At 55.9% G+C, this 26,753-nt stretch overlaps 1 protein-coding gene across 4 annotated transcripts; it reads right to left on the minus strand.

The window, feature by feature from the left end:
• Positions 1 to 5,432: 5,432 nt before the first annotated feature.
• Positions 5,433 to 25,469, minus strand: PDGFB (platelet derived growth factor subunit B). 4 transcript variants are annotated; one of them, XM_027965772.3, is made up of 7 exons: positions 25,392 to 25,469; positions 16,981 to 17,077; positions 14,625 to 14,714; positions 13,283 to 13,491; positions 11,869 to 12,010; positions 7,359 to 7,509; positions 5,433 to 7,007 (listed from the first exon to the last, which is right to left on the minus strand). In XM_027965772.3, the coding sequence occupies exons 1-6, from the start codon at positions 25,452 to 25,454 to the stop codon at positions 7,385 to 7,387; spliced, it is 726 nt and encodes a 241-aa protein (XP_027821573.1). In that variant the 5' UTR covers positions 25,455 to 25,469; the 3' UTR covers positions 5,433 to 7,007; positions 7,359 to 7,384.
• Positions 25,470 to 26,753: the final 1,284 nt, after the last annotated feature.

A 26,753-nucleotide genomic window follows, 5' to 3' on the forward strand; every position in this document is an offset into this window, starting at 1 on the left:
AGGACTCGTGTGCTGAAGATACCTGATTTCTCGCGGCCATAAGGCTGAGACAGCCAAAAATGAAACAGAATCTGAGCCTGCAGCGTGGCAAGTTATATCATCAGCAGATGCCATGGCTTTCATCAGCTCTGCTCTGTGGACATCAGCTCTTTGGGAAGCTGTGAGCTCAGCCTTTGTATGGAGCCACGTGGGAGGGTATGGGGTAACGCTGAACCCCTCCCTGATCCCCCATACTCGCTGAACTCCCTTGAGAGCTGAAGCAACTTCTCCTCACTGTCTGATGATGCTGGCCCTGTCCAGGGCCCATTTAACGAGCCCCCTGTGTCCCCCCACCCCTCAGGGTCTTCAGATCACAAAGCCGTCCCCAGACGGCCAGTGGGATGGGGCAGCACTGAATATCAACCCCAAATCAAATTTTGGGCAAAACTTCACCCAGATGTTATTTCATACCATCAAAAATCTGGAGACAGTCTGTGAATGGACTGACCGAGACGAATCTAACACGGTGGTACCTAGCGGCAGTCCTGGATTCGTGGTGTCAGACTGATCAGCTGGGGTGGCTCTAATTGTTTCCAGGACTGGTTTGTTTACGGCAGGCATGCTGAAGCCTGACTCAACGATGGCCCACGCTCACTAAGGCGGAGATGGCAGAGATGCCGAGGTGGAATGAAAAGACAGCTGTGTGAGTTAACCATGGGAGACCCATCCCACCTAAGGACACCCCCAAATACTTTTGTGCTTTCCTTCGCCAAGAGAGTGAGGACCAGGATGCTGAGGCAACACAACAGCTTTCAAAGGACTCGGTGTCCAGGTGCAGAGTGCTGCCAGTGATCTGACTCCTGATTTCTGGGGGAGGGCGGAGTAAGGGGGCACCTAGCCCTCGGGAGGGCAGAGGCCATGGCAGCCGTGACTGGCCATCACGGCAGCAGGACCAGGTGGCCATCCCAGTGGTCTGGCCGTGAGGACGGGTGGGGGTAATGGATCACAAAGTCCCCAGGGCGGAAATGGGCCAACGACCCACAAGGACCTAAGGCTCTTCTTTTAAAAACTAATTTATTTTTGATTTTTTGGTTGTGCTGGGTCTTCATTCCTTTTGCACAGGCTACTCTTTGCTGTGGTCCGAGGACTTCTCATTTCAGTGGTTTCTCTTGTTGCCGAGCATGGACTCGAGGTGTGCGGGCTCAGCAGTTGTGGGCCACGGGCTTAGCTGCTCCACGGCACGCGGGATCTCCCCGAGACAGGGAAGGAACCCGTGCCCCTCACATTGGCAGGTGGATTCTTATCCACTGCACCACCAGGGACATCTGGACCTAAGACTTTTATAACCAGAAGGATCTAGGTCTGGTAAACAGAGGTCTGACTTGACAGAAATCAATGGGTGGTCCCACCCCCACCTCAAACCCAAGTCCATTCGCAGACCCAGAGCTCCCTGAGCAAGGAAAGGACCTGACATTACATTCCGAGTCGGTCCCATGCATCTCCCCAAAACATTCCCCCAAGGGGACCATGGCCATTTATGGAAGAACTATGCCCCGGGGAGTAGGAGGGAGGGAGGTCTGAACCTCGCTGAGTCCTTGTTTCCTCATCTGTAACGGAGGACAATAATATCTGCCTGAAAGGATTGTGGGGTTAATTGAGTAGAATAATGGGGCAGTGCCTGGAATATAAATGCACGCTCTGGCTGCAGCTGAACTTTTCATCCCTCTGTGATTTTGTGCTCATTCTTTCTTTGTTTCCATCTTAACTCCACGGTAGTCGAGTGTGATTGGCCCTTTGCTGGATGCTGAGAGTTAAAAAATAACACCCCACCGCTGACCAAGGCGAGGGACACGCCAGGATCAGTGCACGGCCCTCATGTCTCTAACCTGTGCAGCTGCTCTGTAAGGCCACACAGGGGCTTAGTGCTGCTGGGACGGGGCCAGCTGTGTGTCATGCTAAACCTTTGTTCTCTTCACTGGTGCGATACTCCTCGGAAGTTAATAAAACGAGGTGGCAAATACAGATCTTCGGACGTGGTAGAAGTAAGAAATACGGGAGGAAGGAGGGAGATAGTGGATGAGTAGAGAGAAGGACAGACAGATGGGTGGATGAATGAATGGACAGATGGGTGAATGGGTCGGTGGATGGATGATGGATAGATGGGTGAGTGGATGGATGTTGTGGGAGATAGGCAGATGGGTGAAACGGTGGGTGGGTAGGTGGGTGGGTGGCGGGGTGGATAGATGGATGGATGGATGGATGGAGAGATGCAGATATGGAGAGAGATGATGGCTAAATAGTTTAGAAGATGGATTCGACATGACCCCCAGCTCGCAAGAATCTTCCAATCAAGGAAGATGGCTGAGAAGTTGAAATACCTTATCTGTAGTTCATGACTGCAACGTCCCAGCCTCACCACAGTGTGTGTGATGAAGATTAGCCAAGCAAGCTGCCACATGGGGCAGACACACTTGATTGCTCCGGTAACAGAACTTTATGTTCATTCATTCAACGGGCATCTATTGAGTGCCTATCATGTACCAGGTACTAGGCTCTGGGGACAGAAAGATGAACAGAATAACTCAGTGGGGGCTTGGAGGAGATGAGAAAAGATGTACAGTGGACCCTTGAACAATGCAGGTTTGAATGGCATGGGTCCACTTACACACATATATTTTTCAATAGTAAATACAACAGTACTATGTTGTCCACGGTTGGTTGAATCTGCGGATGAGGAAGAACCAAGGATGAAAGGTATATGGGGAGGGCTGACTATAAACGGATCAGTCCTTATGTTGTTCAGGGGTCATGCAGAGTGAGCCAAAAGCGGGAAGTTTTATGGCGATAGATAAAGCAGCTAAGTAGGCAGTGGGGAGTGAGGGAGTTAGCTCTGCAGCAAGACTCACTGGTGGGTTGACAATTGCAAGGAAGCCCAAAGGAAGGGCTGAGATCCGAGAGGAGCAGTGACTTTCCCAGGATCACATGGTAACTGCATGACTGAACCAGGACTATACCCCAGGTGGTGTACAAGTGTTGGGATTCTGGGGTTCTTGGTCTGATGTTATGAAACAGTGGAAACACACCAGACGCGGTGTCAGCAGAGGAGGGTGTGGTTGGGATCCAGCCACTCAGGAGCTGCGTGATCTTCAGCAAGTCACTTACTCTCTCTAAGCCTGTTTGCCGTCACTTCGCCCTTCCTCTCCTCCTCCATTCCTTAAAACAATCCCACTAGTAATAAAAGGTCATAGATATTTTTCTTTATGAGTGAAAAAAGTCCATTATTTTGTTATGTTACAGAGGCAGCCAACTCTTAAGCCTCCAAGGAGGGCTAGAGTTCTACTCTAGTTGAGGGAGAAGTCTTGCTAACTGGGACAGAGAAGATTCCTGGGGTGTGGGGATAGGGGTGGAGAACAAGATCTGAGTGGGCCCTGAATAAAGGAGAAGAGTTCACAAGGTGATGCTAAGTGCCCCAGGATTGTGGAAGATTAATGGTCCAACCCGGGAGCCACATCACCTCTTTTCCAGAATGAACAGGGATATTATGATTGAGTTTGGTTATGAACAGAAAACCCCAAATAAGAGTAGGTCAAATAGAGATATTTCCTCCTTTCTTATATAAAAAACTCTTAAGCTAGGCGGTCAGGTGTCAGGGACCCCCGGCCCTTCTGTTATGCTCCACCAGTCTCAGCACTTTTTCACCTCAGTGCTCAATATGGCTGCTGAAGTGCCAGACATCATGCCTGTATTACAGCCCACAGGGCAGAGAAAGGAACCAAGAAGGGAATGCCCTGTCCCAAGCAGAGGGGATTCTGGAAGAATGTCATTTCAGGTTGGTGGTTCTAAAACTCAGAGAGGGCCCACCAGGACCCTGGAGGCCTCTAGGCTGGACACTGCAGCTGCCTGGGATGGCACAGCCGGGAAGAGCACCCGGGAAGGGGAAAGATACAGGCAGCTCTGCCTGTTTCACCCAGGACATTCCTACAGCTGTCCATGGAACATCGCAGCTGCTTTTCAGATGCTGAGATGTCACATACACTGGGCCCTCTAGCTGCCTGCTAAGTTCCATCCCCTCCTCCTGAGCCTTCTCTAGTGCCTTGGGACCCAGAACTCTGGGGGTCTGGGGAATGGGGAGGGTTCTAAGACAGGCTGGGCAGGCAGGGGTAGAAGTCTTCAGATAAGCCCCTCTGATGTGCACTGTCCATCACCACCACCGCAAGCACGGGGCTATGAATCCCAGGGTGAATCTACACCAAATAGCTATCCAAGACCCTGGCAGAGACAGACACAAAATATGGGATCAAGATGAATGAATGAATGAGCCAGTCGGTCTATCAATCAACCAAATAACCAATCAATCAAGGGGTGCGCCAATATTATTTGGTCTAACCTCAGCCAACTTGTCACCAAGCTGCCAACTTGTCACTTACACACTTCCAGTGACAGGGACCTCACTACTTACAGAGGCAAAATGGTTTTAGTTTTAGATTGTCTTTATGAGGAGTCAGATTCTCCACCTCCTAGGTTTCCCTGTCAGCCCCAGTCTGCCAAAGGGCTTCCCAGGTGGTTCAGTGGTCAAGAATCCTGCCAATTGAGGAGGCTCAAGAGATGTAGGTTGGGTCCCTGGGTCGGGAAGATCCTCTGGGGAAGGAAATGGCAACCCACTCCAGTATTCTGCCTGGAAAATTCCATGGACAGAGGAGCCTAGCCCATGGGGATCCAAAAAGTCCCCTAGTCCATGGGGGCCCAAGAAGTAGGACACGACTGAGCACACACACACACACACAGAGTCTGCCAGCAGTTAAGACCCAGATACATGTAGCATCTTTCTCATGAAATCAGACCCAAGTCTTCAGGGATGAGGGGAAGCACAGAACCTCACAGCTGAACCTTGGAGACCACAAGCCTCCTGCTCATCTTCTTGTGCTTCAGATGGGGCTCTGACCAGAGAGGGACTACGACTTGCGCAAGGCCACACGGCTAGCTAAGGGCTGAACCAAGATCAGACCCCCGTCCCAACCTTGAGCTGTGCTCCTTCTAAACCCCACACTCCTCAGGGACCTCCTCCAGCCTTCCCCACAGTGGGTCTCCCCTCCCACAGCCAGTCCCAACCCGTGATGCTGAGGATCCGTTCTCTTTGTAGAGACCCTCAGACTGGAGAAATTCATCTCTTTTCACTGCCAGTGACGGGCACAGGGCTGGCATGTGGGGCCCAGGTAGCATGAGCTGCAGTGGGACCTAGCTGTACAGAGTGGGTTGCCTGGCTCTCACCCACTCCCGGAGGCCTCCCTCAGAGCAGCAGGCTGGCATGTGTGCATAAGCATGTGTGAACGTGTGTATGTGTGCGTATGCGTGAGTTTGCGCCTGAGCCTCCGGGAGCGAGAGGAACACGCCGCAAGCTGTCGGTAAATCCTGCCAATGCAGAAAGGGTAATTGTCACACGCAGTGCCAACAGACAGATTTCCGGCGGATTCATTTGGTTTTGTTTTGTGGTTATTTTTTTTTTACCACTTTAAATACAGAATATAAATAAATTTTAAATTTAAAAAATAAAAGGAAAGCCCCCAAAAATATAACCACCGATTTTACAAACTGAAGGAAGCAGATTGGGAGACAGCGGGGAAGAGGGGAAAGTGCAGAAGGTGGAAAGGGAGGTGGGAGGTCAGACCCCACCCCTAGGGGGCCCTGGGGATCTTTTCCCTTTTCTCCCCCACTCCCAGCCCAAGAGCTGGTTTCCTGGGAGGAGCCACCAGATCTGGAACTCAAAAGGATCTAAGAGGAGGTGCGTGAGCAGGGGCATGGAGCAGGGTTGCCCCCTCCCTTGGAGACATTCTCTTGGGCTTTTCACACCTGCCTGAAGGGAAGACTGCTTGAGCTGAGGACTTGGGGTAATGGAGGCCACATGGACAAATGCTGCCTCCCTGCCCCTCACCAAGGGCTTACTCCTGTCTGACCACTCCAAATCGTGGGCTGGGTCATAGACACAGCCAGTCCACATGGAGCCTTCGTGTCAATTAGGAAAAGAATCCCTCCATTTGCCAAAGAATTGTCATAATAAATACACAAATTGGCCACATCTATGGTGTGTGTGAACTGTGATCCCCGCATGCAGCGCCCTTGTGCAGTGCACACCCTGTACAACCTTACATGGCAGTCTTGGCTGGGCTGGGATACGATGGGCAGGCCCCCTGCTGCCCTCTGGCCCCTGGTTTTCTGTCCTACAGAGCAGTGACTGGGGTTATCTGGGGCTTCAATAAGGGGTCCAGGAGCCCCTTGGTGGTGCAGATAAGGGAGGAGACACAGGATGGAGGTAGAGAGATGAAATGGGAAACAGTGAACTAGGGTGGGGAGTGGGAGGAGGCAGTGGATGCCCGGGTCACCACCTACATCCACCTTCAAAGCAAACGTCATCCCTAACCCGTCCGAGAGGGCACTTGACTGCCTGGTGCTCTTGCCACACCTGCCCAGAGGAGTCCACGTCTTCCAATAATTCAAACATATTAAATGAAAAGAAGCCACTGTGAGCAGAGGTGACTAAGGGGAGACGACTGGGCCTCGGCGCCGCAGGAGGGGTTCTCTCCAGTCTATGCTCCCCACGCGGTCTCAGCCACAGGAGTATGAGCACCCTGGCCGGCCTGAGGGTGCTCCCATCAGAGCTGGCTGAGGGTCCGGGGATCCTCAGGCCCATGTGCAGGGTGTCAGGCCAATCCACAGCACTGGGGAAGGATGCCCCTTTCTCCCAACAGCGACCCCATCAGTCTCTCTTGCATTTCTATCCCATTTTTGCCAGGTCAGGAGAGGAAGACAGCGATGGAGTCCAGGTCCTTCGTTTCCTTCTCGAGCTTCTTGGCAAGACGCTGGAGGCCGCTGAGGGAAGACCCACTGGTGGAAGGGTGGACAGACGCGTGGAGGGGTGGGGGAAGCACCATTGGCCGTCCGAATCAGGCATCGAGACAGACGGACGAGGGGAACAATATTATCTCTCCAAGGACCCCATGGGGGCAATACAGCAAATACCATATTAAATAACCCTGTAGGCCAAGCAGAGGGACACAGGGGTCAGAGACAGCCTGGGGCTCCATCCCATGCTCACAGACAACCAGGGGCAGGGTCGACCAGCTGTCCCTGATTTCTAGCAGCACTCAGGACTGGGAAATATGAGGTTTAGACCTCCTGATTCCTTTAAGATGTACTGGGACACAGCTGGGTCGGGGCCTCCCCCAGCCCCTCACCCAACCTGCTCCATGAAAAAGCTCCACTGATAACTGGCAAGAGGGGATCAAGGCTTAGAGCCTGCATTTTATAAGGGAACTGCTTCTCCCCTCACCCCTGTCTCAGCCCAAGCCCAGGCCAGGGAGAAGGAGCAGAGCGCTGGCCCTCACCTGCCCACATTCTCCTGCAGATGCCCCTAGGCTCCGAGGGTCTCCTTCAGCGCCGTCTTGTCATGCGTGTGCTTGAACTTCCGGTGCTTCCCCTTGGGGGGCCGGCGGACTCGCACCGTCCGAATGGTCACCCGAGTTTGGGGCGTCCTGGCTGCTTGAGAGAAAGAAAGGTCTGGTTAGCAGGTGGATGAGACCGGCAGAGGTCGGGGCATGTCAATGCCCCCTTGACCAAGGCCGCCACAGACCTCCTCAGATCCTGCAGGCTAAGGGGAGGGGAGTCTGGGACCAGACCTTCTGGGTTTGGATCCCAGCTCCACTGCTCACCAGCTGCACCTGAGGAACAATGACTGAGCCATTTTATGCCTCTGCTTCCCCATCTGTGAAATGGGGATAATAGACTGTCCATTTCATAGGACTAAAATAACTGATAGTATGCTGGCCAACACAGAGAGGAGCAGATGAGTTCTGGCCTCAATTTATTTGTCATTACCCCACTGACACTGGCCCTTGTTTCCATGCCCTTGAACCTGGCCTGGACTTGGCCCCATTAACCAATATAAGGAGGCAGACTGGTACTGGCCAGGTCCAGACATAAGCCTTACGAAGGCCTGGCAGCTCCCGCCTTTGCACTTTGGGGAACCCTGTGCCTCCACATAAGAAGTCTGGTTCCCCTGCTGGGGATCCCATCTGTGGAGGCCACAGGGTGAGGAGAAGCCCTGGACTTCAGGGAGAGGGACAGAGGCCCAGTTGTCCCAGTGCAGCCTCCAGGTAACTGACTGCAACCGTAAGAGATGCAAGCAGGCCCACCCAGATGAGCCCAGGCAACCCACAGACCAGAGAACAGAAAATGGCCACTGTCTTAAGCCACTAAGTTTAGAGAAGAAGTGATCAGCAAAAATAGCAGCTGCTCTTATTCACTTGTTTCTTTTTTCCCCAGTTTGACCTCCTACTGAGGTTTCTTCCTACCCACTTCAGCCCCTTCTGGTCGGTCATGGGATGGGGAAGCCACTGGGCTTTGAGCATAACCACACCTCCCACCAGGGACCTGGTCCTTTCTCTCCACTGTACCTATGGTCTACCTGGCCCTCACCACCAGTACAGCACGGTGGGCCAGACCACCTGCATCCAAACTGGGCTCTGCCAGGAGTTAGTTGGAAGCTTTGAGGAAAGCCATCCACACTCTCCGTGCCTCAATTCCCATACCTTTAAAACTGAGAACAGCTGCCCTGGCCTCCTAGGGTTAGGAGATAATGCGTGGAAATCACCAGAAACCCTTAGCTAGCGCTTACCACGCACCTGGCAAAGTTCTAAGCCTATTCCTCCTCGCAGCAGACAGAGATGTGAATAGTTAACAGATGAAGAAACCGAGACAGAAAGTCTGGAATTTTAACCCAGGGACCTGCCTCTGGAATCCATGCTTTCAATCACTGGGCTGGAAATCACTGTGCCTGAAAGTCTTGGTCAAAGTTAGCACTTCATTTCTGTCTCTCTTCCTCCTGGGCTGCTAAGTAGACAGCCTGGAAATGAAAGTTTTCTCTGCCAAGCTCAAGGCCCACCTCTTCCTGGGAGCCTTTGGAGTTTCCCCCTTGGCTCATCCAGCTCTCTGGGGGCCAACACCTGACCTTCCACCTCACAGACACAAGTCCCCATGAGGCACTTATCCCACTGCAGCAAACGTGAAATTTAGGGACTCGGGTGGGTCTCAGATCCTTCTTGAGGGAGGCTGCCCAGGGGGGCCACTGAAGGGCCAGAGACCAAGCCATCAGCAGGACGCTAGGCTGGGCAAAGCCTGAGCAAGTTCAAGGTCATCACTCAGCTCATAAGTGACAGAGCAGAGATTTGAGCCCAGGAGGCCTGACACTGACCATCACATAAGCCACGCTGCCAGCTGCCAGAGGAACTGCCCCCCAGGGCCACAATGCTGAAACTAAAATGGCAAGACCTACATAGCAAGTGGGTGAACATGCCTTGTAAGAAACTGGTTTAGAAAATCATATGAAACAGAGGCAGGGAAGAGAACCCCATTCTAAACATAAAGAAGAATATAATTTTTCCTGAATAGAAAGCACTCTCCATAGTAAGTCTACAAATAATGTACAGCACGTCAGTTTGAAGCTGTCAAATTATCAGCCTTTCCCAGGGCATCCCTGCCTCAGCTCAGCTCTGAGAGCAGGAGGAAGAGGCTGAGATAGCTCTGCCTTCAGGGGGCTTGTTAGTAAGAAATGACAGTGAGATTGTCCTGCCCCCTAACCAAAGAAAGTTACTGAAAATCAAAACAGTCACTTGCATGGATTTTTTTTTTTATGCTTACCTAATCCTATTGCCAGGAGAAATATCAACAACCTCAGATATGCAGATGACACCACTCTAATGGCAGAAACTGAAGAGGAACTAAAAAGACTCTTGATGAGTGTGAAAGAAGAGAGTGAAAAAACTGGCTTGAAACTCAAACATTCAAAAAACTAAGATCATGGCATTCGGTCCCATCACTTCATGGCAAATAGAATGGGTAAAAGTAGAAGCAGTGACAAGTTTTATTTTCCTGGGCTCCAAAATTACTGTGGATGGTGACTGCAGCCATGAAATTAAAAGACGCTTGCTTGCTCCTTGGAAGGAAAGTTATGACAAACCTAGACATCATATTAAAAATCAGAGACATCACTTTGCTGAGAAAAGTCCGTACAGTCAAAGCTATGGTTTTTTCCAGAAGTCATGTACAGATGTGAGAGCTAGACCATAAAGGAGGCTGAGTGCCAAAGAATTGATGCTTTCAAATTGTGTTGCTGAAGAAGACTTGAGAGTCCCTTGGACTGCGAGGACATCAAACCAGTCAATCCTAAAGGAAATCAACCCTGAATGTTCATTGGAACGTGTGATGCTGTTCACACGCTCATTTCAGCTTCAGTGATGCTGAAGCTCCAATACTTAATGTGAAGAGCCGACCTGTTGGAAAAGACCCTGATGCTGGGAAGGATTGAAGGCAAAAGGAGAAAGGGACGGCAGAGGATAACATGGTTAGATACCATTACCAACTCAAAGAACATGAATTTGAGTAAACTCCGGGAGATAATGAAGGACAGGGAAGCCCAGTGTGCTGCAGTCCATGGGGTTGCAAAGAGGCAGACGCAACTCAGTGACTGAACAACACTCCTATTAACCTAACGAGTCTCATATAATCCTTACTTTTCTCTGAGGAAGAAAAGATAGCACAATATAGTCAAAAGAACCCCAAACTAGACGTTCCAAGACCTGGGTTCCAGGCTCAATTTTGCCACTGTGCAACCCTCATTAAGTCCCTTAACCTGTCTGTGCTCCAGCAGCCCTATTAGTAACACTGAAGGAGGGGCTTGTCAGGTCATCGCTAGCTCTAAAATTTTTAAATACTTAAAAAGAAGAAATGAGCCAGTGACAGCGGTCAGGGTGAGAGAAGAGCCAAGAACAAAACTTCAGAATACCTGAATTCTAGCTGTGCCCCTGTCTGAAACTGGCTGTGTGACCTTGGGCAAGACCATGGCCTATCTAGGCCTCGGGCATCTCTTCCACTTAATGCAGAGGAGGCAACTGGAGATCATTTTTTAGCCCATTTCAGTTAAGTCAAACTGCAGGCATGCACGCACAGTCATTTCGGTTGTGTCCAACCCTTTGCGACCCCATGGACTGTGGCCCACCAGGCTCCTCTGTCCACGGGATTCTCCAGGCAAGAACACTGGAGTGGGTTGCCATTTCCTTCTCCAGGGGATCTTCCCGACCCAGGGATCGAACCTGCACCTCTTATGTCTCCTGCATGCAGGAGGTTCTTTACCAACAGTGCCATCTGGGAAGTACACGTAGTTAAAATCTCTCTGGTGATTTTCCCCCACTGCCCCTAATTCCTTCATCAAGGCTACAAGGGGAAAAAAAAAAAAGGTGGGGGGGAAAGGCTACAAGGAATTAATTTGATTTTTCATCCCCAGGACAAGTTGTCAAATATCTGAATATGATATATGCATGGGTTGTTCTCTTCTCCAGGTCATGGTTCCTCCCACCGTTTCATGCACTCACTAAACAAAGCAGGGGGCTGTGGTAGCAAGACAGGGACGGGGGCTGCTCTGGACGTGGTGGCCAGCAGACCTCTAGAAGGAGGTGACTTCTGACCTTAGACCCAAGTGAGGAATAGGAGCTAGGCTTGAGAAGAGCTAGGAGATGTGAATTTCACCCAGACGGACATGTGCAAAGGCCCTGAGGCAGAAACTTATCTGGCCACTCAATGAGGCCACCCTTGCTGGGGTGGCATAAGTGAGGGGCATTGGTTGGAAACAAGGACAGAGTGCCAGCTGGGGGCTATATACTCGCATAAGCCCTCCCAGGCAGGGGAGGAAGCTGGACTGTTGCCAGCGCTATGAAAAGCTTCAGGTGAATTTAACCAGGGGCATGCCTGATCCAATTCTCCCTGAGTGCCCCCAGCAGCTGCCACAGGAGAAGGGGGCGGCAGGGCTGAGCAATGAGAGGCAGACCTTGGATAAGCAGTTACCTCGCTGCTCCTGGGAACTCCCCGGGGTTCGGGTCACGGCTCGAGCCATCACCGTCTCACACCTGCACGCCAGGTGGTCCACCAAGGTCACTGTGGCCTTCTTAAAGATCTTCTTCTTCCGCACGATCTCAATCTTTTTCACCTGGAGGACAGAACCCCCAAAGTGCCTCTGAAGGGGACCACACGGGTTGGGGCCCGAGGGAGCTGCCTGCCTGCTCAGCATCCCCTGAGGTCATCTTTCCTCGAAAGCCCAGAGGGCAGCAGGGCAGGCGCTTCAGCCCGAACAATGGCAGGACTTTGCCCTCTGCCCTCATAGCTTTTCCATCAAAACAAGCCCTCCCCACCTGGCCTCCGGGCAGTCCCCTTAGGATCCCCCAGAGAGGGAGAAAGGCATTTCCGGGTTGAGTGTGGGGCCTGTGGTATCCTCATTCCCGGAGCGCCAGCCAAGGTCAGGGGCTGCGGCAGAGGCAGAGGCGGGGAGATGGTTGTCTGGAAGGAAGCAGGGGGAGGCTTTATCCAGAAGGGAGGCGGGAAGGGGGAGGTCAGCTGTCAGGTGTCCATCCATAGAGCTGGCAGGGCTGGGGACAGGAGATACCACGGCAGTGGATGCCGGGGTGGAGAGTGACATTGTTCATCTCGGGCCCAGGGCCCAGACTTGAGATAGAAGGGGGACACAAGAAAAGGCCGCGGCTGACCACAGGGGCGGGGAGTGTGGTGAGGAGGCCGAACACTTGGCAAGAGGAGGTAGGGGTCACCTGTTGGTCCTGGGCCCTGGGAAGGTGTGCCCACCACCCCACAGCTGCTGTGTGGCAAGGCTGGCCAGAGGGATGCAGAAACCTTTCCACATGAATCAGAGACTTCTCTGGCCCTGCCCTGCCCTGCCCTATGGAGCTCCGAGGATGGCCTCTGCTCTAAAATTTCCCTTGAATCACAGTGTATACCCAATCTTTCCAGCAAAGGGGCAGGCTTCAGCCTTCTGACTCTCTGCTAGGGGCTGCCCCAGCTCTTGCAGGGCCTGCTGCCTTGAGGCGGGGGGGGGGGGGCTTCTGTGCCCCCCTTGGTGAAGACATGACTTGTTGAAGGGAGATAAGTGGGTGCTAAAAATGCTGGGGTGCCTATGAGCCCTTCTCTGTGTGGAAGGAAGAAAATGGAGATCCCTGTATAGGGGAGAGCTTTGGGGAAAGCTGAACAGCTGCCCAGAATATCCTGAGTGTCCAGTATGTTAGCAGACCTGTCTGTTGCAGGAACATTTGGGGATTTTATCCACCTGGGGGCTTGTCTGAGGCTCATGGTCAGCCCAGCCTTGGGGGCCTCCCCACGCCTGTCAGCCGTCTCTGGACAGACCCCAGGGGCCCTCCGGGAAGGCCTCTGCACCCGCCCCAACCCCACTGCGGGCTGGACGAGGCCTGCGCACCTGCACCTTCCGATCCTGCACCTGCGTGGGGCGGCACTGCACGTTGCGGTTGTTGCAGCAGCCAGAGCAGCGCTGCACCTCCACGCAGGGCGGCCACACCAGGAAGTTAGCGTTGGTGCGGTCTATGAGGCGCCGCGAGATCTCAAACACCTCCGTGCGCGTCTTGCACTCCGCGATCACGGCTGGCTCTGCGGCGACCGTCGGGGAACCTGGAGGGAGCAGGGACCTCCTTCAGCGGGGGTGGACCTGTCCAGAGGCCCCCTAGCTGGTAGAAACGCCCAGGGCAGAGCCCCTCTAGGACTGCTCGAATTCAGAAGCAGGCAAGGCCTGTCCCACCTCTTGCAACCCCGGGTTGGAAGGTTACCAGCCATGGGCCTTGGGCATGAGGCCTGGGGCCTCGGTTTCCCCATCTCCAAAATGGGGTTGAGGAGATCTACAACCTAGAACCACTATAAGGATCAAGTTAGATCATTCTGAGAGTGCTGATCTGTGCTACATGTCAGTTCCTCCACCATTTTATTCTACAATTTCACACATTTATAAGTTTGCCCAGTATGTGGCCCTTACTTGTGTATTACTTACATTGCTGTTTACACTGTAATATAGTCTTATCTTGTTGCTTTTTTCAAGCCTCAGTTTCCTCATCTGTGAAATGGGACAATAACTCTGCCTACCCTGCACTTGCCAATTGAACAATTAATGGGAGTGAAACTTGGCTTTCAGCAGACTGACAGTCAGTGCTGGGGCAACTGCCATTCGTCTTTCACATACAGAGGGACTGAGGCTCTGAGAGCTAAGAGCCCAAATTAGCTGCCCAAATTCACAGAGTAAGGACGGAAACCCAGGCCACTTGATTCTTATGCGGCAGGGCCCCAGCCTCAGTCTGCAGCGTTTTGGGACTGTAGGCAGAGAGGAGGAGGGGCTTGGAGTGGGCACCTGCCTCCCTAAAAATGCTGCAGTGGGACCCAATGACCTATATCCTCCTTTGCTTAACGCACATCACCCCTTGCTAGCTGTGTGACCTCAGGCTGCTTCTTCACCCTCTCTGGGCCCCAGTTTTCAACTCTGTAAAATGAGGTCAATAATATCTGCCTCCCTGGTGGAACTAATGAACAAATGAGGTTTTAAAGAACTATACCGAGAAAAGAGTGTGTGTTGGGGGAGGGGAGAATGATGACTCATCTCCTGGGTAGAGGGTATTTAAGGATGGCTACACACTTTTAGCTCCACACCTTCCCACGTGTCAGGACGAAGGAGCCGGCCCTCCAGCCTTGGGCTGGCCACGTCCCCAATTCTCTGTCCCTGGCTCCCACCTTTGAGGGGCCATCACCCTCAGTCTTACCTAGGCTCCTTCTCCCACGGGATAAGCTCTCGAGCTCGCCTCCAGAATGGGACCGGGTCAAGTTCAGGTCCAATTCAGCTCCGTCTTCATCTGTAGGAGGAGGTCAGACACACTGAGAACCGCCAGCCGGACGGAGGCTGGAATCTGATGGGGATTCCAGGACAGGTGGGAGGATTGCTCCCCTCCCCCACCCCCACTGGACCACCACCACTCCAGGGAATAGTGTCCCCTTCTGGCTCCCCGTACACCTGAGGGTCCTAGCTCTGAGAGGGGCCCCTCCAGGCAAACAAACGCCCGGGTAGCCACAGGGCTCAGAGGGTGGCAGGGCCCTTTGACTGCATCGCCAAGGGATTGTCAGCCCCACTCCCGGCCCTTCCACCACATATTTGGACAGAACCCATGTCAATGGAGTTAAAAATAACCCATCCCCTTTGCTACTGTAAGAGAACCCTCCTTGGCCTCCAGGGCAGGGTGAGGACCCAGAGCTCTGAAGGCCAGTTTCCAGTGCCCCTCCGCCCAGCGTTCCCACAGGAAGTGCTGAATGGAGAAATTCCCAGCATCCCCAGGAGGGACCAGCATGCCCTGGACGCAGCCCCTCTGGAGCCCCGGACAATGGCGCAGTTGGGCGGGAGAGAGAGGGAAGGCGAGGGGTGGGGGCGGGGGCCAAAGACCAAGAGAAGGGTGGAGAGCCAGGTCTGCTGGGTAGGTGCACCCTTGCCTTGCCCCCTTTCAGGCATGAGTCTCTCTCCAGCCCCCAGCCTTTCACTGTCTATGTCTCTCCCTCTAACCTTGTGCCCCGTGTCTGCCCTCAGCTGTCCATTTACTCCTAAAGTCACGAACCACAGCTCCCTTCTCAAGCCTCGGCGTCATCGGCACGCCTTGAAGGCATCTCTCTCTCTAGCAATGGCAGCCGGAAGCCGCTGCAGGAAGTGAGGGCTGCAGAGGACTCGGAGCTCCATGCTGAATTGCATGGAGCCCCTTCTATCTCTCCGATGGTTCAAGGGTCAGCAAATGAACCACAGGGACATGGAGGACAAGCTCCTGCCCACTTCACACAGCACCTCACCTCTGTTCTTCTGTCTCCCCAGCCTGCTGGCCCTGCCCAAGACAAAGCTCCCTGCTCATCCATGCAGGCTCCTGGGGGGGTCCTGTTCGGAGGAGACCGTGCCCTAACTGGTGCCTTTCCGTCTAATCTGCTGCTCCTGCGTCTGTCTGTCCTTCTTACTCCCTTCCTTTCTCTCTACCGTCTCTGGAATGTCCCTGGTGGGGAGGAGATGGGGAAAAGATGTGCTTTGTGGAAAGGTTAAGTTGATTGGGAAAAAAATAGCCACATGGTTGCCTTGAAACAGGCCCACTATTGAAAGGTTCGTCTCGGAGATCCCGACCCCCACCAGGGGTACGTAGGGGCTGCCCGAGGGTGGGGGCCAAGGGCCTTGGAAAGAAACAGCAGAAAGGCTAAATTTGGCAGTTGCCCCATTGTGTTGACCAGGGCTGGCCAGTCGGGCATGGGGTGAGGGGTGTGGGAGACGTGGGGTGGGGGGCCTGGTGAACAATAGGTGGGCCCAGCTGGGTCCCCCTCCCGCCTGCCTCGCCAGCCCCCGGCACAGGCAGGTTTGAAAGGGCCCGAGAATGCTTTTGAGAGGGAGCCAGGGGCCCAACGGGGAGAGGAAACAAAGGCAGGAAATGCTGTCCCCCGTAGATAGCAGTCTGGGCAAGGATTACAAAGTGACAAAGAGACAAAACCCCAGAGGGAAGGGGAGCTGGGGGTGCAGGGGGGGTGCCGACCAGGGCTCCAGGGAACAGGCCAGAGGTTAGAATAGAAAGGAATTTGCTCTGAAGACAGCGTTTATAAATACATTCCCGACCCAGCCCGTCAGCCCCGCCACGTGTGTGCCACTAAGCACGTGCCCATGTGCTGGGCGCGCTCTTGGGCATGGGCAGGACTCCCCACTGGTCCAGGCCAGGTGTCCCCGGGAGACCTTGGAGACTGGGCACTCGGCCAGACAGGCAGGGAGATGGCGCCTCCCACCCCATCCTCCCTGGCTGAGTCCACACCTGGATAGACATTCAGCAGATGCCCTGGGCACCTTCTCCCCGCCCCCTCCTCTTGGGACCCCGCCCTCTGCACCCTCGCCAGAGCCACATGTGGGAGCTTCGCTTGCCACGCCCCATGTCCCAGGTAACAACCCGCCTGCCTGCTCAGCCCTGCCCTGGACAGGTGTGGCCAAGCCCTCCCAGGCAGCCACAGGCCTCTGGTCCTCTGGATGTCAAGGAAGAAGGTATGTCCTTGCCCGGCCCCTCGAGGACCCCCAGGACTCAGCAAAAGGCCAGAGCACCGGGTGAGGATTCAATTTACCTAAGGAGTCTCCATGCAGCAGGCGCTGGAGGTCATCGAAGGAACGGATGGAGTGGTCACTCAGCATCTCGTAGAGCTCCTCGGGGATGGGGTCTCCCTGCCAGGCAAAGACGGGGGGCCAAGTGAACTGAGAGCCAGGGCTTTCCAGCCATGGCCCTCTTCCCCCCAGCATACACACACACTCCCTCCCATGGGAAGTTCCCACAGGGCCCCTTGGCCAAGGGCAAGTGGACAACCAGGATGAAGGCATGTGGGGGTGGGCTGAGGGCAGATTCCAGACTGGACAACCAGAAGCACAGAAACCTGGGACCAAGTCTCTAAGACCCAGCTCAGATCTGTGTCCCTCACCCCAAACAGAACCCCAGCTTGCTTTAAAGTTAGATTTGACCGTATTTATCTATCTCCCCTTGAAATCCATATTCTTGCCTGGAGAATTCCACAGACAGAGGAGCCAGGTGGACTGGAGTCCACGGGGTAGCAAAGAGTCAGACATGATTGAGCGACTAACACACACACACACACACACACACACACACACACCTGTCTCCCCATCACACTACGGGTTCCGGGGGCTCCAACAATCTGATTTCTGCTTCCCTTCCACACCTGACAGCTAAAGGCAGCCAGCACTTGTCGTGGGAGATCGAATTATCCCCATTGGACAGATAGAAAAACAGTGGCTCCCATGGCTGATTCATGTCAATGGATGGCAAAACCCATCACAATATGGAAAGTAATTATCCTCCAATTAAAATACATTAGTTAAAAAGAAAGAAAACTCAAAAAACAAAAAGAGGCTCAAAAAGGCGACATCCTTTGTCAGAACCCTATAGCTGATTTTTGGCAGAAGCTGCATTCAAATCCAAGTCTTTATGATGGCAGAACCCGTACTCCTGGCCTCCTGGGTATACAAGGTGTTTAATAAGTGCTTGAAGAGTTGGATGGTCTCAGGAGGCCACATGTACTTGTCTTATCTGTTCACCCTCTCACTCAGAAGAGGAGAGAAGGGAATCCTCAGACACGGCCAGGAAACCTGAAGGTTCACCCGTGCCCCATGCCCAACCAAACCCTATTTTTAGAGCCCCTCTGGCCTGCCACCAAAAACACTTGAAACTTAATAAGCACTTTAACAGGCCCTGTTCGAAGCTGGGCTTCCTCCAGGGAAATCACAGGTCCCACAATAACATGACAGCAGCCCTCATAGGAAGGTCACGGCCACGTCCCCCACGGTCCAGGGAGACCCGAGGGGCTGACGGCAAAGGTCTGAAGGAAGAGGTGAAGGCAGAACAGAGGCTGGAAAGCAGACGCTGACCATCAGCGTCTCTGGGCAAAGAAAATGCGCGAGATCGGCTGCAGGTCCGGACTCACAGCCCTGCGGACACATGCGCATGCACATGCAAACACACAGAAGGGCCCTGTCTTGCGGAGGAGCCCCAGGGAGGGCATCAGCAGACCGGACTTACTACCGCCTGACCTTAGGTTACACAATTCCCGCCTCAGTCTCCCCAGATTAAGACAAGAGGTGCTCCTGCTCCAGCTAGTTCTCTCTACGTTCCAAGGACTGGAGCGCTAAGAGGCTCTGCACAGGCTGTCTTGAGAAAGGGCTGCCTTCTCTCTGCCTGACAGGTGTAGGAGGTCATCCTGCCTTGTGGCCAGTCCCAGGGATGCTCCCAGAAAGGTTTGTTAGGAGCCTGGTGATTGATGAGGTTTTAGCCTCCGCCAAAGCTCCATTTCCTCACCTAAGGGTCCCATCACTTGCAGCCCTGGCCACTGGAGTCAGCCCTGGAACCAGAGGACCCAGGGTGGAGCACAGCCATGCTTTTAAAGCAAATTCCTTAAGAGCCTTGAGCTCAGTTGCTTCATTTGAACATGGAGCTTATAATCCTGCCTGGTGCCCAGGGCTGTCAGGAGAGAAGGGTGAAGGTCTAGCAGTTAAGCCTGGCTGGAAGCTCAGGTCCACGGCTGCACAGCCAGGAAACCAGATGATACGAGTGTGAGATGGGAAGGATATCAACTCGGTTGGCCCGCACTTGCCTTTCCCATCTCCAGCCTGACCTGCCTCCTCCCACCCAGAGAGACGACGCCTTTGTTGGTCTCCAGATGTGAACACAGGACCCAGTTCATGCAAGGGAAAACAGGGGCTGGTCTCCAGTGAAGCCCAAAGCAGGCCATGCCCCCCGAGAGTTCGGTCTGTCTCAGAGCGAGTAGTCCAAAGAGCTGGATTCCCCCTCCACTGCCACTGACCATCCCGTGAACTCAGGTTGGCCACCGCCCCTCTCTGGTCCTGGCTCTCATCTATGAATAGAAGGGGTTGAAGACACTTGATTCAATTCTCATCCTGCCTGGGGGTGGCTAGAGAAGCAGGAGAGGGAAGCCAAGGATGGGGTACCCAGCCAGGTCTCCCCGGCTTCTTGTGGAGTAATAATTCATAATTCCCCAGGAGAGGAGCCCAACAGCCCAGGACCGAATGGCACATAGCACTCATGCCAAGACCTCCTTGCCCCCTAGAGCGCCGGCTGCAGCTGCCAGTGATGGCAGAGTAGGCAGGTCCCCAAACCGGCCTAGCAGATGCTCCTGACTCGGTTGATGATGCCAAGAAGATGCCATCTCATGGAAGCAAACCCAGAACCTCCCAGCCTGAGAGGGGAAGAGCCTGGGAGAGAGACTGGGGAAGTGGGAGAAGCACACAGTAGGTGCTCAATAAATGCTGGTAAAATGCATGGAGGACTCTCCCCCTCTCTCTGGGGTTCCCTTCTGCATGATTCTCCCACCCCATCCACCAGGAGGACCACTCCCCAAGCACCCTGCCTCCTAAAGAGTCTACTTTTTTTCTAAGCAGAGAGGTGATTCCTGCACGTGCTTTCTGTAATTTGGCCACCAGATGCCCAGAGTGCCCTGAGAGCTCCTGGATTTTATACTAACACCACAGCTAATGTCTATGAAGTGCTAACCACAAGGCAGGCACTGGGCTAAATGCTGTACCAATGACCAAACCCAAGAGGCTGGCGCTGCTCTTATTCCCATCTTCCAGATGAGGAAGCTGAGGCTCAGAAAAATTAAGTAAACAGCTACAGGTCTACACGACTCCTAAGAGGCAGAGCAGAGCCCCCTCTCCCAGCACCACGGAGGTGCTCCTCAGTTGCTGTCGGCTCCCCACCCTGTGTGTGTCATGAGCAGTGGGTCTCAATCAGGGGCAAGTGGGCCTCCAGGGGACACTGGCTATGTCTGGAGGCATTTTTGGTGGTTACAAACAGAGGAATGCGGCTGGTATCAAGTAGGTGGAGGCCAGTGCAGCTGCTAGACATCCTCCTATGCACAGGACAGCCTCCATCTATAGGATTCTGTGGCCCCAAACATGCACAGTGCAGAGACGGAGAAGCTCTGTAGTAGACAAAAAAGGCAAAGGCTTCAGCTGTCATGGAAACCGGGGTTCTTGGAGTAAGTATTTTATTTATCTATTTGTTGGCCTTGTGGCATGCTGGATCTTAGTTCCCCCACCAGGGTTCAAACCCATGCCCCCTGCAGTGAAAGAACAGAGTCTTAACCCTGGGTCACCAGGGAAGTCAGGGAGTTAAGTCTTTTAACAACCTAAAACCTCAGCTTCTTTATCTTTGAAATGGGGCTCACAATACCTCACAGGGGTTGGCAGGTAGAATCAGACCTTGCAGAGCAGCCAACAGATTGATGGGTAGTTAATGAGCCCTGCTATGGTCCGCATCCATTCCTTCTGTGTGGCTCCTTGAGGGCAGCAGTGAGCAGCACGCATGCGTGGGGCCAGCAGTGCAGGACATTTTTGAGGATAACAGTGGGTGGGTGGAAAGCTGCCCACCCAGGGGAGATATGTGACTGTGCGAACCACAGGAAATGACACCTGAGCCCCACACTGGCACTTGCCGGGGGGCCCTGTAGGCTGGTGGGTGAGTCCCTTCCGGGGCTGGGGGTGGTTGAGAGGTGGGGACATTTTGCCTTGTGGTCAGCTCCAGGATGCGATGCCCTGCGGGGACTCGGGGCGCCTGCGGGGGGTCAGAGTCTCCTCGTGGCGTGGGAGGGTGAGCAGCAAAGAGCCTGGGTTTCCTGAGCACAGGTTCTAGAAACCTCCTTAAGGTGGGAAGCTCCCCCTCAGAAATGGGAAAGGAGGCCTGGCACCCTGATAAAGCTGCCCCAGATCTCAGGCCTGGGGTTCCTGGCAGGGCGAGGGCGTGGCGAGAGAAGGCAGCTGGGGCACAGCCAGCCTCCTCGGGAGCCAAAGCAAACAGCCTCCTCCCCACCCCACCCCACCCCACCCCCAACGCCAGCTGCAGAGGTAGGAAGGGCACGAGCTGGCTGAGGCCAGGTGAATTACCTGCTCCCAGTCAGGCTGGCAGATTAAAGGGGCTTGGACCCCACCCTCTGCCTGGGCCTCAGCGCTCGCACACAGATACACACTCCCCAGGCTGCCTGAAGTTCCGCTGTGGGAGACGACAAGGGCTTGGCCCAAGCAACCAGGGGCGTTGTCAGTGGCTGGCAGAGGAAGAAGGCCTTGGAGCACCCGCCTGCCTGAGAGTCTCGGGCCTGATTTAGATTCGATGCCAAAGCCAAGCCCTTTGAAGAAGCCTTCTCTGGGCAGACCATAGAAGCCTTTTAGAACCAGCCATTCCCACCAGCATTTCCCTGCCCTATTGCTCCTGGGACCCTCCCTCTCCCCCATCCTTATTACGGTTAGCCCAGCCCCCACCCCCACCAGCTACCCCAGTGGGCTCCCTCCTCTCCTTCCAGCAGAAAAACTGTTAGACGGGAGAGAGAGGCCAGAGCAGCAATTACAATCCTGGCAGTCCACCGCAATCACTGCCCCCAGCCACCACCACCACCCTGATCCCAACTCCCAGCATCCAGTGGGGCCCAGGAATTTGCATTTTCAAGAGACCAGGTAATTCTGCTGCTCTTGAGAAACTGAGCTAATCTAGTCTTCTCTCTCTCTCTCTCTCGCGCGCGCTTTTAGATGGTGGAAACTGAGGCCCAGCTCAAAACACCCAGAACTATTTGTGATCTCACTTTGCTTCTGTTTCTTCCCCTCTGTCCAGTCCAGTCTTGGCAGTCTAAGTCCCAAGACACGGAAAAGAAAGATGCTTGTCTTTCAAGACTGGGGGATGCTGCGGGGGACTCGAAGATGTCTGCTGGAGGGCAGGAGAGCTGTACTGGGCTGCCCTGGGTGAGGACGGAATGAGGCCGTGTTTATAAAGCACTTAGCAAGCCTGAGATACACGTCCGGTCCTTCCCTCCCCCCTTCAAGGATTCACTGTCCTCTCCACAAATATTTACAGATTATCCATCATGGCCAGGCACCATTCTAAGCAGGGGAGACAGTGGTGACCAAGACAAAAGCTGTCTAGTGGAGTTTACACTCCAGTGAGGAAAAATGGGTAAGAAACAACCAAATAAATCAGAAAATGAAGATAATTGCACTAGACGGGGTACTTCAATGGAGAAGAGGGGGTGGTGAGGGAAGATTCTGAGACGGTCTTAGGAGGTCCATGGCAAGTTATTTCTTTTCTACTTCTGCTGAATCAATCTTTCTCACACACACACACATACACACACACAGTTCCTAGGTCTTGCACCAGAGCCTTCAAATTCTGTTTGATCCTAAGCTTGCAGACACTTCTAGGGTTGGGAGATTCCAGCAAGTCAGTCTCCCACTAAGTAAGAGCATTAGCAAATAAGAAAGAAGCTGGGTGATGAAGGTCTGTGGGCCCTTCACTTCTTCTTGGCAGAAGGGTGCTGAGGCCAGAGGCATCACATGATGATGAGTGTCACCCTCCCGGAAGCCAGCTCAGCTAATGGAGATGAGACCTTATGGACTTCAGCCGACCCTCAACCAGGCCCCACCTCAGAGCTCCCTACTCTTCCTTCCCAACTGCTGGCATACAGGGGACAGGACCAACCTCAAGGCTACCTCCACCAGGAAGCCCTCCTGGATTGGCTCCCATGTCACTGGGTTTTCCCTTTTCCCTTTAGGTCTCCTCCCTCAGAGCCTCCTGAGGCTTACTCAGGCTCTGCAGGAAAGTGCTTCATAAACTGCAAAGCACGACACAACCGTGAGTTCCTGAAGACTACGTTCAAGGATGCTGTGATTCAAGTGAGGAGAGAGGCACCAGCTTCCTGGCCAGAGCCTCCGCACCAAGCACACACCCCCATGGAGTTGTGGAACAGGAGGAGGAGGTGCTGGATGAAGCTGGAAATGGAAAGGGCAGGCCTGCAGAGGCCTTTTCCAGCTGTCACCCAGCCTCCCCAGAGCCGGCTGGGGAGGGAAAGACGACTGAGCCGGCAGGGATGGGAAACCCCCTCAAGCGGTTCAGGGCCCACAGTCTTGGCTGGAGGTTCAAAGCTGGGCCTATGTGAAGGGAGAAGTGCTCTGGACATCACAACGGCCCCAGTCACACAACATCTTTTTCGGCCACCTGAGGATGGTTTGAAAAAGCAGCTACAGAGGGGTCATGCTTGAGGGGCGTGGGGCTGACCTGGCAAGGCAAAAACCAGCGCGTGCCGTGGAGCCGGACCCTGACGGGAGGGTTCCTGTTTCCATCCCCTCATCGGACCCAGGAAGGAAATGGGGTGGCTGCAGAGGTGACCAGGTTCCAGGGCCACCTGTTGCGCGGGGGAGGGAACCTGGTACAGGGTGGGTATACGAGCCCTGCGTGCCTGTGTGCGTGCGTGGGTGTGCGCGCACGTGTGCTGAAGCTGCGTGTTCGGGGGCCGTGCGTACGTGTGTATGCGGTGCGCGCGCGTGTGCCCCGCGTGTGCACGGGCGTGGCGGCGGCGGCGGGCGCGCGACCCGGCCGCGGTAGTGCGTGCCCGTCGCTTTGCGCACCCGCCCGCCCGCCGGAGCGCAGCATCGCCTCCGGCCAAGAGTGTGCATGCGTGGGGTGAGTGAGCGCGAGTCGGGGGGCCGGGCGGGGTGGGCTGCGGAGAGCAGAGGCGGGGGCGCTGCCGCGGTTCCCAGGACGCCCTGGCACCGGGCCCAGCCCCCCAGGCCCCGCGGCGAGGCAAGGCGGCAGCTGGGGCCGGCCGGCGCCCCCCTCCCCAACAGCTGGCCGCGGCCCGGGGGGCTGCGGGAGCGGAGAGGAGGGGACGTCGGGAGGGGCCTGCAGGCGGTCGGGCCGAGCCCCGCGTCCTCCCTCCCGGGTGCTGCCGCCGGGGTGGGGGGGGGGGGGCGGGTGGCCGCGGAAGGGCGGGGCCCCAGGGCGGGCGGCCGGCGGCCCTCGAGGAGCCCCGAGAACAAAAGGAGACGGCGACGGCTCCTCCGTGGTCAAAACAACCTGCGCTGGCGGCGGCCCAAGGCCCGGCCGCGGCCTCGGAGCTCTTCACCTTAACCCCTTCGCCGCCGCCGCCTCCTTCCTGCGCCTCGTCGGAGGCCGAGAGCGGCCGGTCCTCCCCCCGGGAGCGGGCGAGGTGCGGGCTCCCGGCCGCGGCCGAGCGTTGGCGGGACGGGACCCAGGAGCGGCGCGCGGCCCGCCGCCCTCTCCTCCCCGGCACCTCGCGCCTCCTCCCTGCCCCGCCCCCTTTCCCACCTGGATTCCGGGTAGACTTGCCAACTCACTGCTACGTGAGGCTGGGAGGGGTGCGGGGGACCCGTACGATCTGATAGCTCCCGCAGACGTTTCCCTATCCCAGCTTCCTTGCTGCGGGGCTTTTCGAGGCGGCGCGCTCCGCACCCTGCGGTCGGGGGAAGAGAGGTGCGTCCTCTCGCAGGGTGCGGGCGCAGGTATGGCGCGGCCTCAGGCACACACCGCCACCGGGGCTGGATTCCCTACAAGCCCCTGCTCCGCCCCTCAGGCCAGGTGCCCCAAACCTCTCACTGCACCCACCGCGCCCGTAGACTGCAAGCGGCTCCGACACTGCACTCTGGGGCCGGGCAAGACCTGCACGGCCCGATGGGCACCCGCCCCGACCGGGAGCAGGAGCCGGGGTAGTTCGCAGACCCCCGCCGAAGCTTGGTGTGGCTGCCACCCGTGCGCGAGCTCGCACCTCCAGGGCAAACCGGGTCCTGGGCAGGACCTAAGCTTAACCGAAGTGGGCTCTCGAGGACGCGCTGCCTGCTGCCTAGGCAGCACCCCACCCCTCTCGCTTGGGCTAGGAAGGGGCTTATTCTCGGGTTCCTGGAGGGGTGGGGGACAGGACCACACACACCTCCTCCCCTGACGCTTAAAAGATCGGAGATCTGAGATCCCCCCAGGGAAAAGAAAGCCACGGCTGCCCCTCCCCTTAGAGCCTAGCACTCCCGGACCTCGCTTTGCAGCCTTCGGAGGTCACCTCACGCCCGCCGCCAAGCCCACGGGTCCAAAGTTCACTGCAGCGAAGGGAGGGGGCGATCGGGAGGCAGGGATGGGGGTAATGAATGAAGCGAAGCAGCCCCAGCCGCCGTCGCAACTCACCTCGGCGCTGACCAGACGCAGGTAGCAGCAGAGAGACAGGAAGAGCGCCCAGCAGCGATTCATGCCGACTCCGGGCCCGGCCCCGCGGGGCCCCGGACGCGTGGACCGAGCGCGCCGCCCCCGCGGCCAGGGTGGGGGGCGGGGGCTGGGGAGGGAGGTGGGCTCTGCTCGGGTCTGCGGCGATCAGGCTCTCAGGCCGCTGCAGCCGCCGCCACGGCTCACCCGCATGGCCCCCGGGCGCCGCCGCCCCCAGCCCGGGCTCCGTCGTTGGGGGGTTGGGGAGGGCCTGGGCGCGGGACCAGGGTCCGAGGCCGCTACCTGGGCGGATCCCGAGCCCGAGCGAGCATCCACGGCCGGAGGGCTGCGTCGCGAACCAGCCGAGGCTTCTAGCCGTGTGGGGGCGCCCAGGGGACTCCAACCTCCAAGAGGAAAAAGAACACGGCAGTCGATGGTTCGTCTTCACTCGCCGGCTAAAGGCGTTTTCCTCTGCCCGCTGGCTTAGCTTTTTTGCAACATTTTCTGGAAAGGTCCCTGAAGTCGGAAAGCGCAAAGCTGGACACCTCAAAGCCAAAGTCTCCCCAAAAAAACTTTTTCCAAAGTTGGTTCTGCAGCGGCGGCTCGAGTACCCGGGCAGGGAGAGGTGCAAACTCCCGCCCGGGCCGGGTGGGGGGGGCCGGAGCGTGTGCGCCCTGGCGCGGGGCCCGGGCGGCGGGCACGGCTGCTCCGCGCGCGCGGCGTGTCCGCTGCGCCCTGGGCCGCGCCCGGCAGACAGGTGGACGCGGCGCGAGTCTGTCGGTCCGTCTGCCCGCCCTCTCGCCGCTCTGGACGTCCTCTGCGGGCTGCGAGCTGCGGCTGCTCCGGCTTTCTCTTTGCAACGAGGCTGGAGGGTGGGTTGTCTTTTTTTTTTTTTCCCCTTTTTTGCGCGTGTGTGTCTGTGTGTGCGCGCAAAATATCTCTATCTGGGGAATGAAAGATGGGCGCTGGCGGCCAGAGGGGAGCCCTCGGGGAGGCAGCGGGGGAGGCTGCGGGCGCACGGGGAGGCAGGAGGAGAAGTTGCCACCCTTTCAGCTGTTCCGGCCTTTATAAAGGAGACGGGAGAGTGCGAGAGGTGGGTGGAGACAGCTTTTCCTCTTCTGGCCGAGAGTCAGTAACGGGAGGGTGGGGAGAGCTCCAGGAGGGCCTGAGGCGAGGAGGGGGAACTTAGGGGTCTCCGAAAGCCCCGCCGCCCGTCTGCCCAGGAATCTGGTCCCTGGCAAGGGAGAACTAGGGGCCATCAAACGCTGGGCCCCTCAGCAGTGTCTGTGGCCTGGTTTCTGGCCCATGTGGTTGGGGGCCAGGGTGTCTCCCAAGCCGCTGGCTTGC

Source organism: Ovis aries, chromosome 3 (genome assembly GCF_016772045.2).
Source record: "Ovis aries strain OAR_USU_Benz2616 breed Rambouillet chromosome 3, ARS-UI_Ramb_v3.0, whole genome shotgun sequence".
Taxonomy (NCBI): Eukaryota; Metazoa; Chordata; class Mammalia; order Artiodactyla; family Bovidae; genus Ovis; species Ovis aries.

What these genes read in the sequence shown, in the direction of transcription:
- PDGFB (XM_027965771.3), bottom strand. Translation starts at nt 25,454, where the DNA reads ATGAATCGCTGCTGGGCGCTCTTCCTGTCTCTCTGCTGCTACCTGCGT. An exon ending in TGCGTCTGGTCAGCGCCGAG is followed by an intron (nt 17,078 to 25,391) that starts GTGAGTTGCGAC and finishes TTTGCCTGGCAG; the next exon opens with GGAGACCCCATCCCCGAGGA. An exon ending in CCGTGGGAGAAGGAGCCTAG is followed by an intron (nt 13,492 to 14,624) that starts GTAAGACTGAGG and finishes TGCTCCCTCCAG; the next exon opens with GTTCCCCGACGGTCGCCGCA.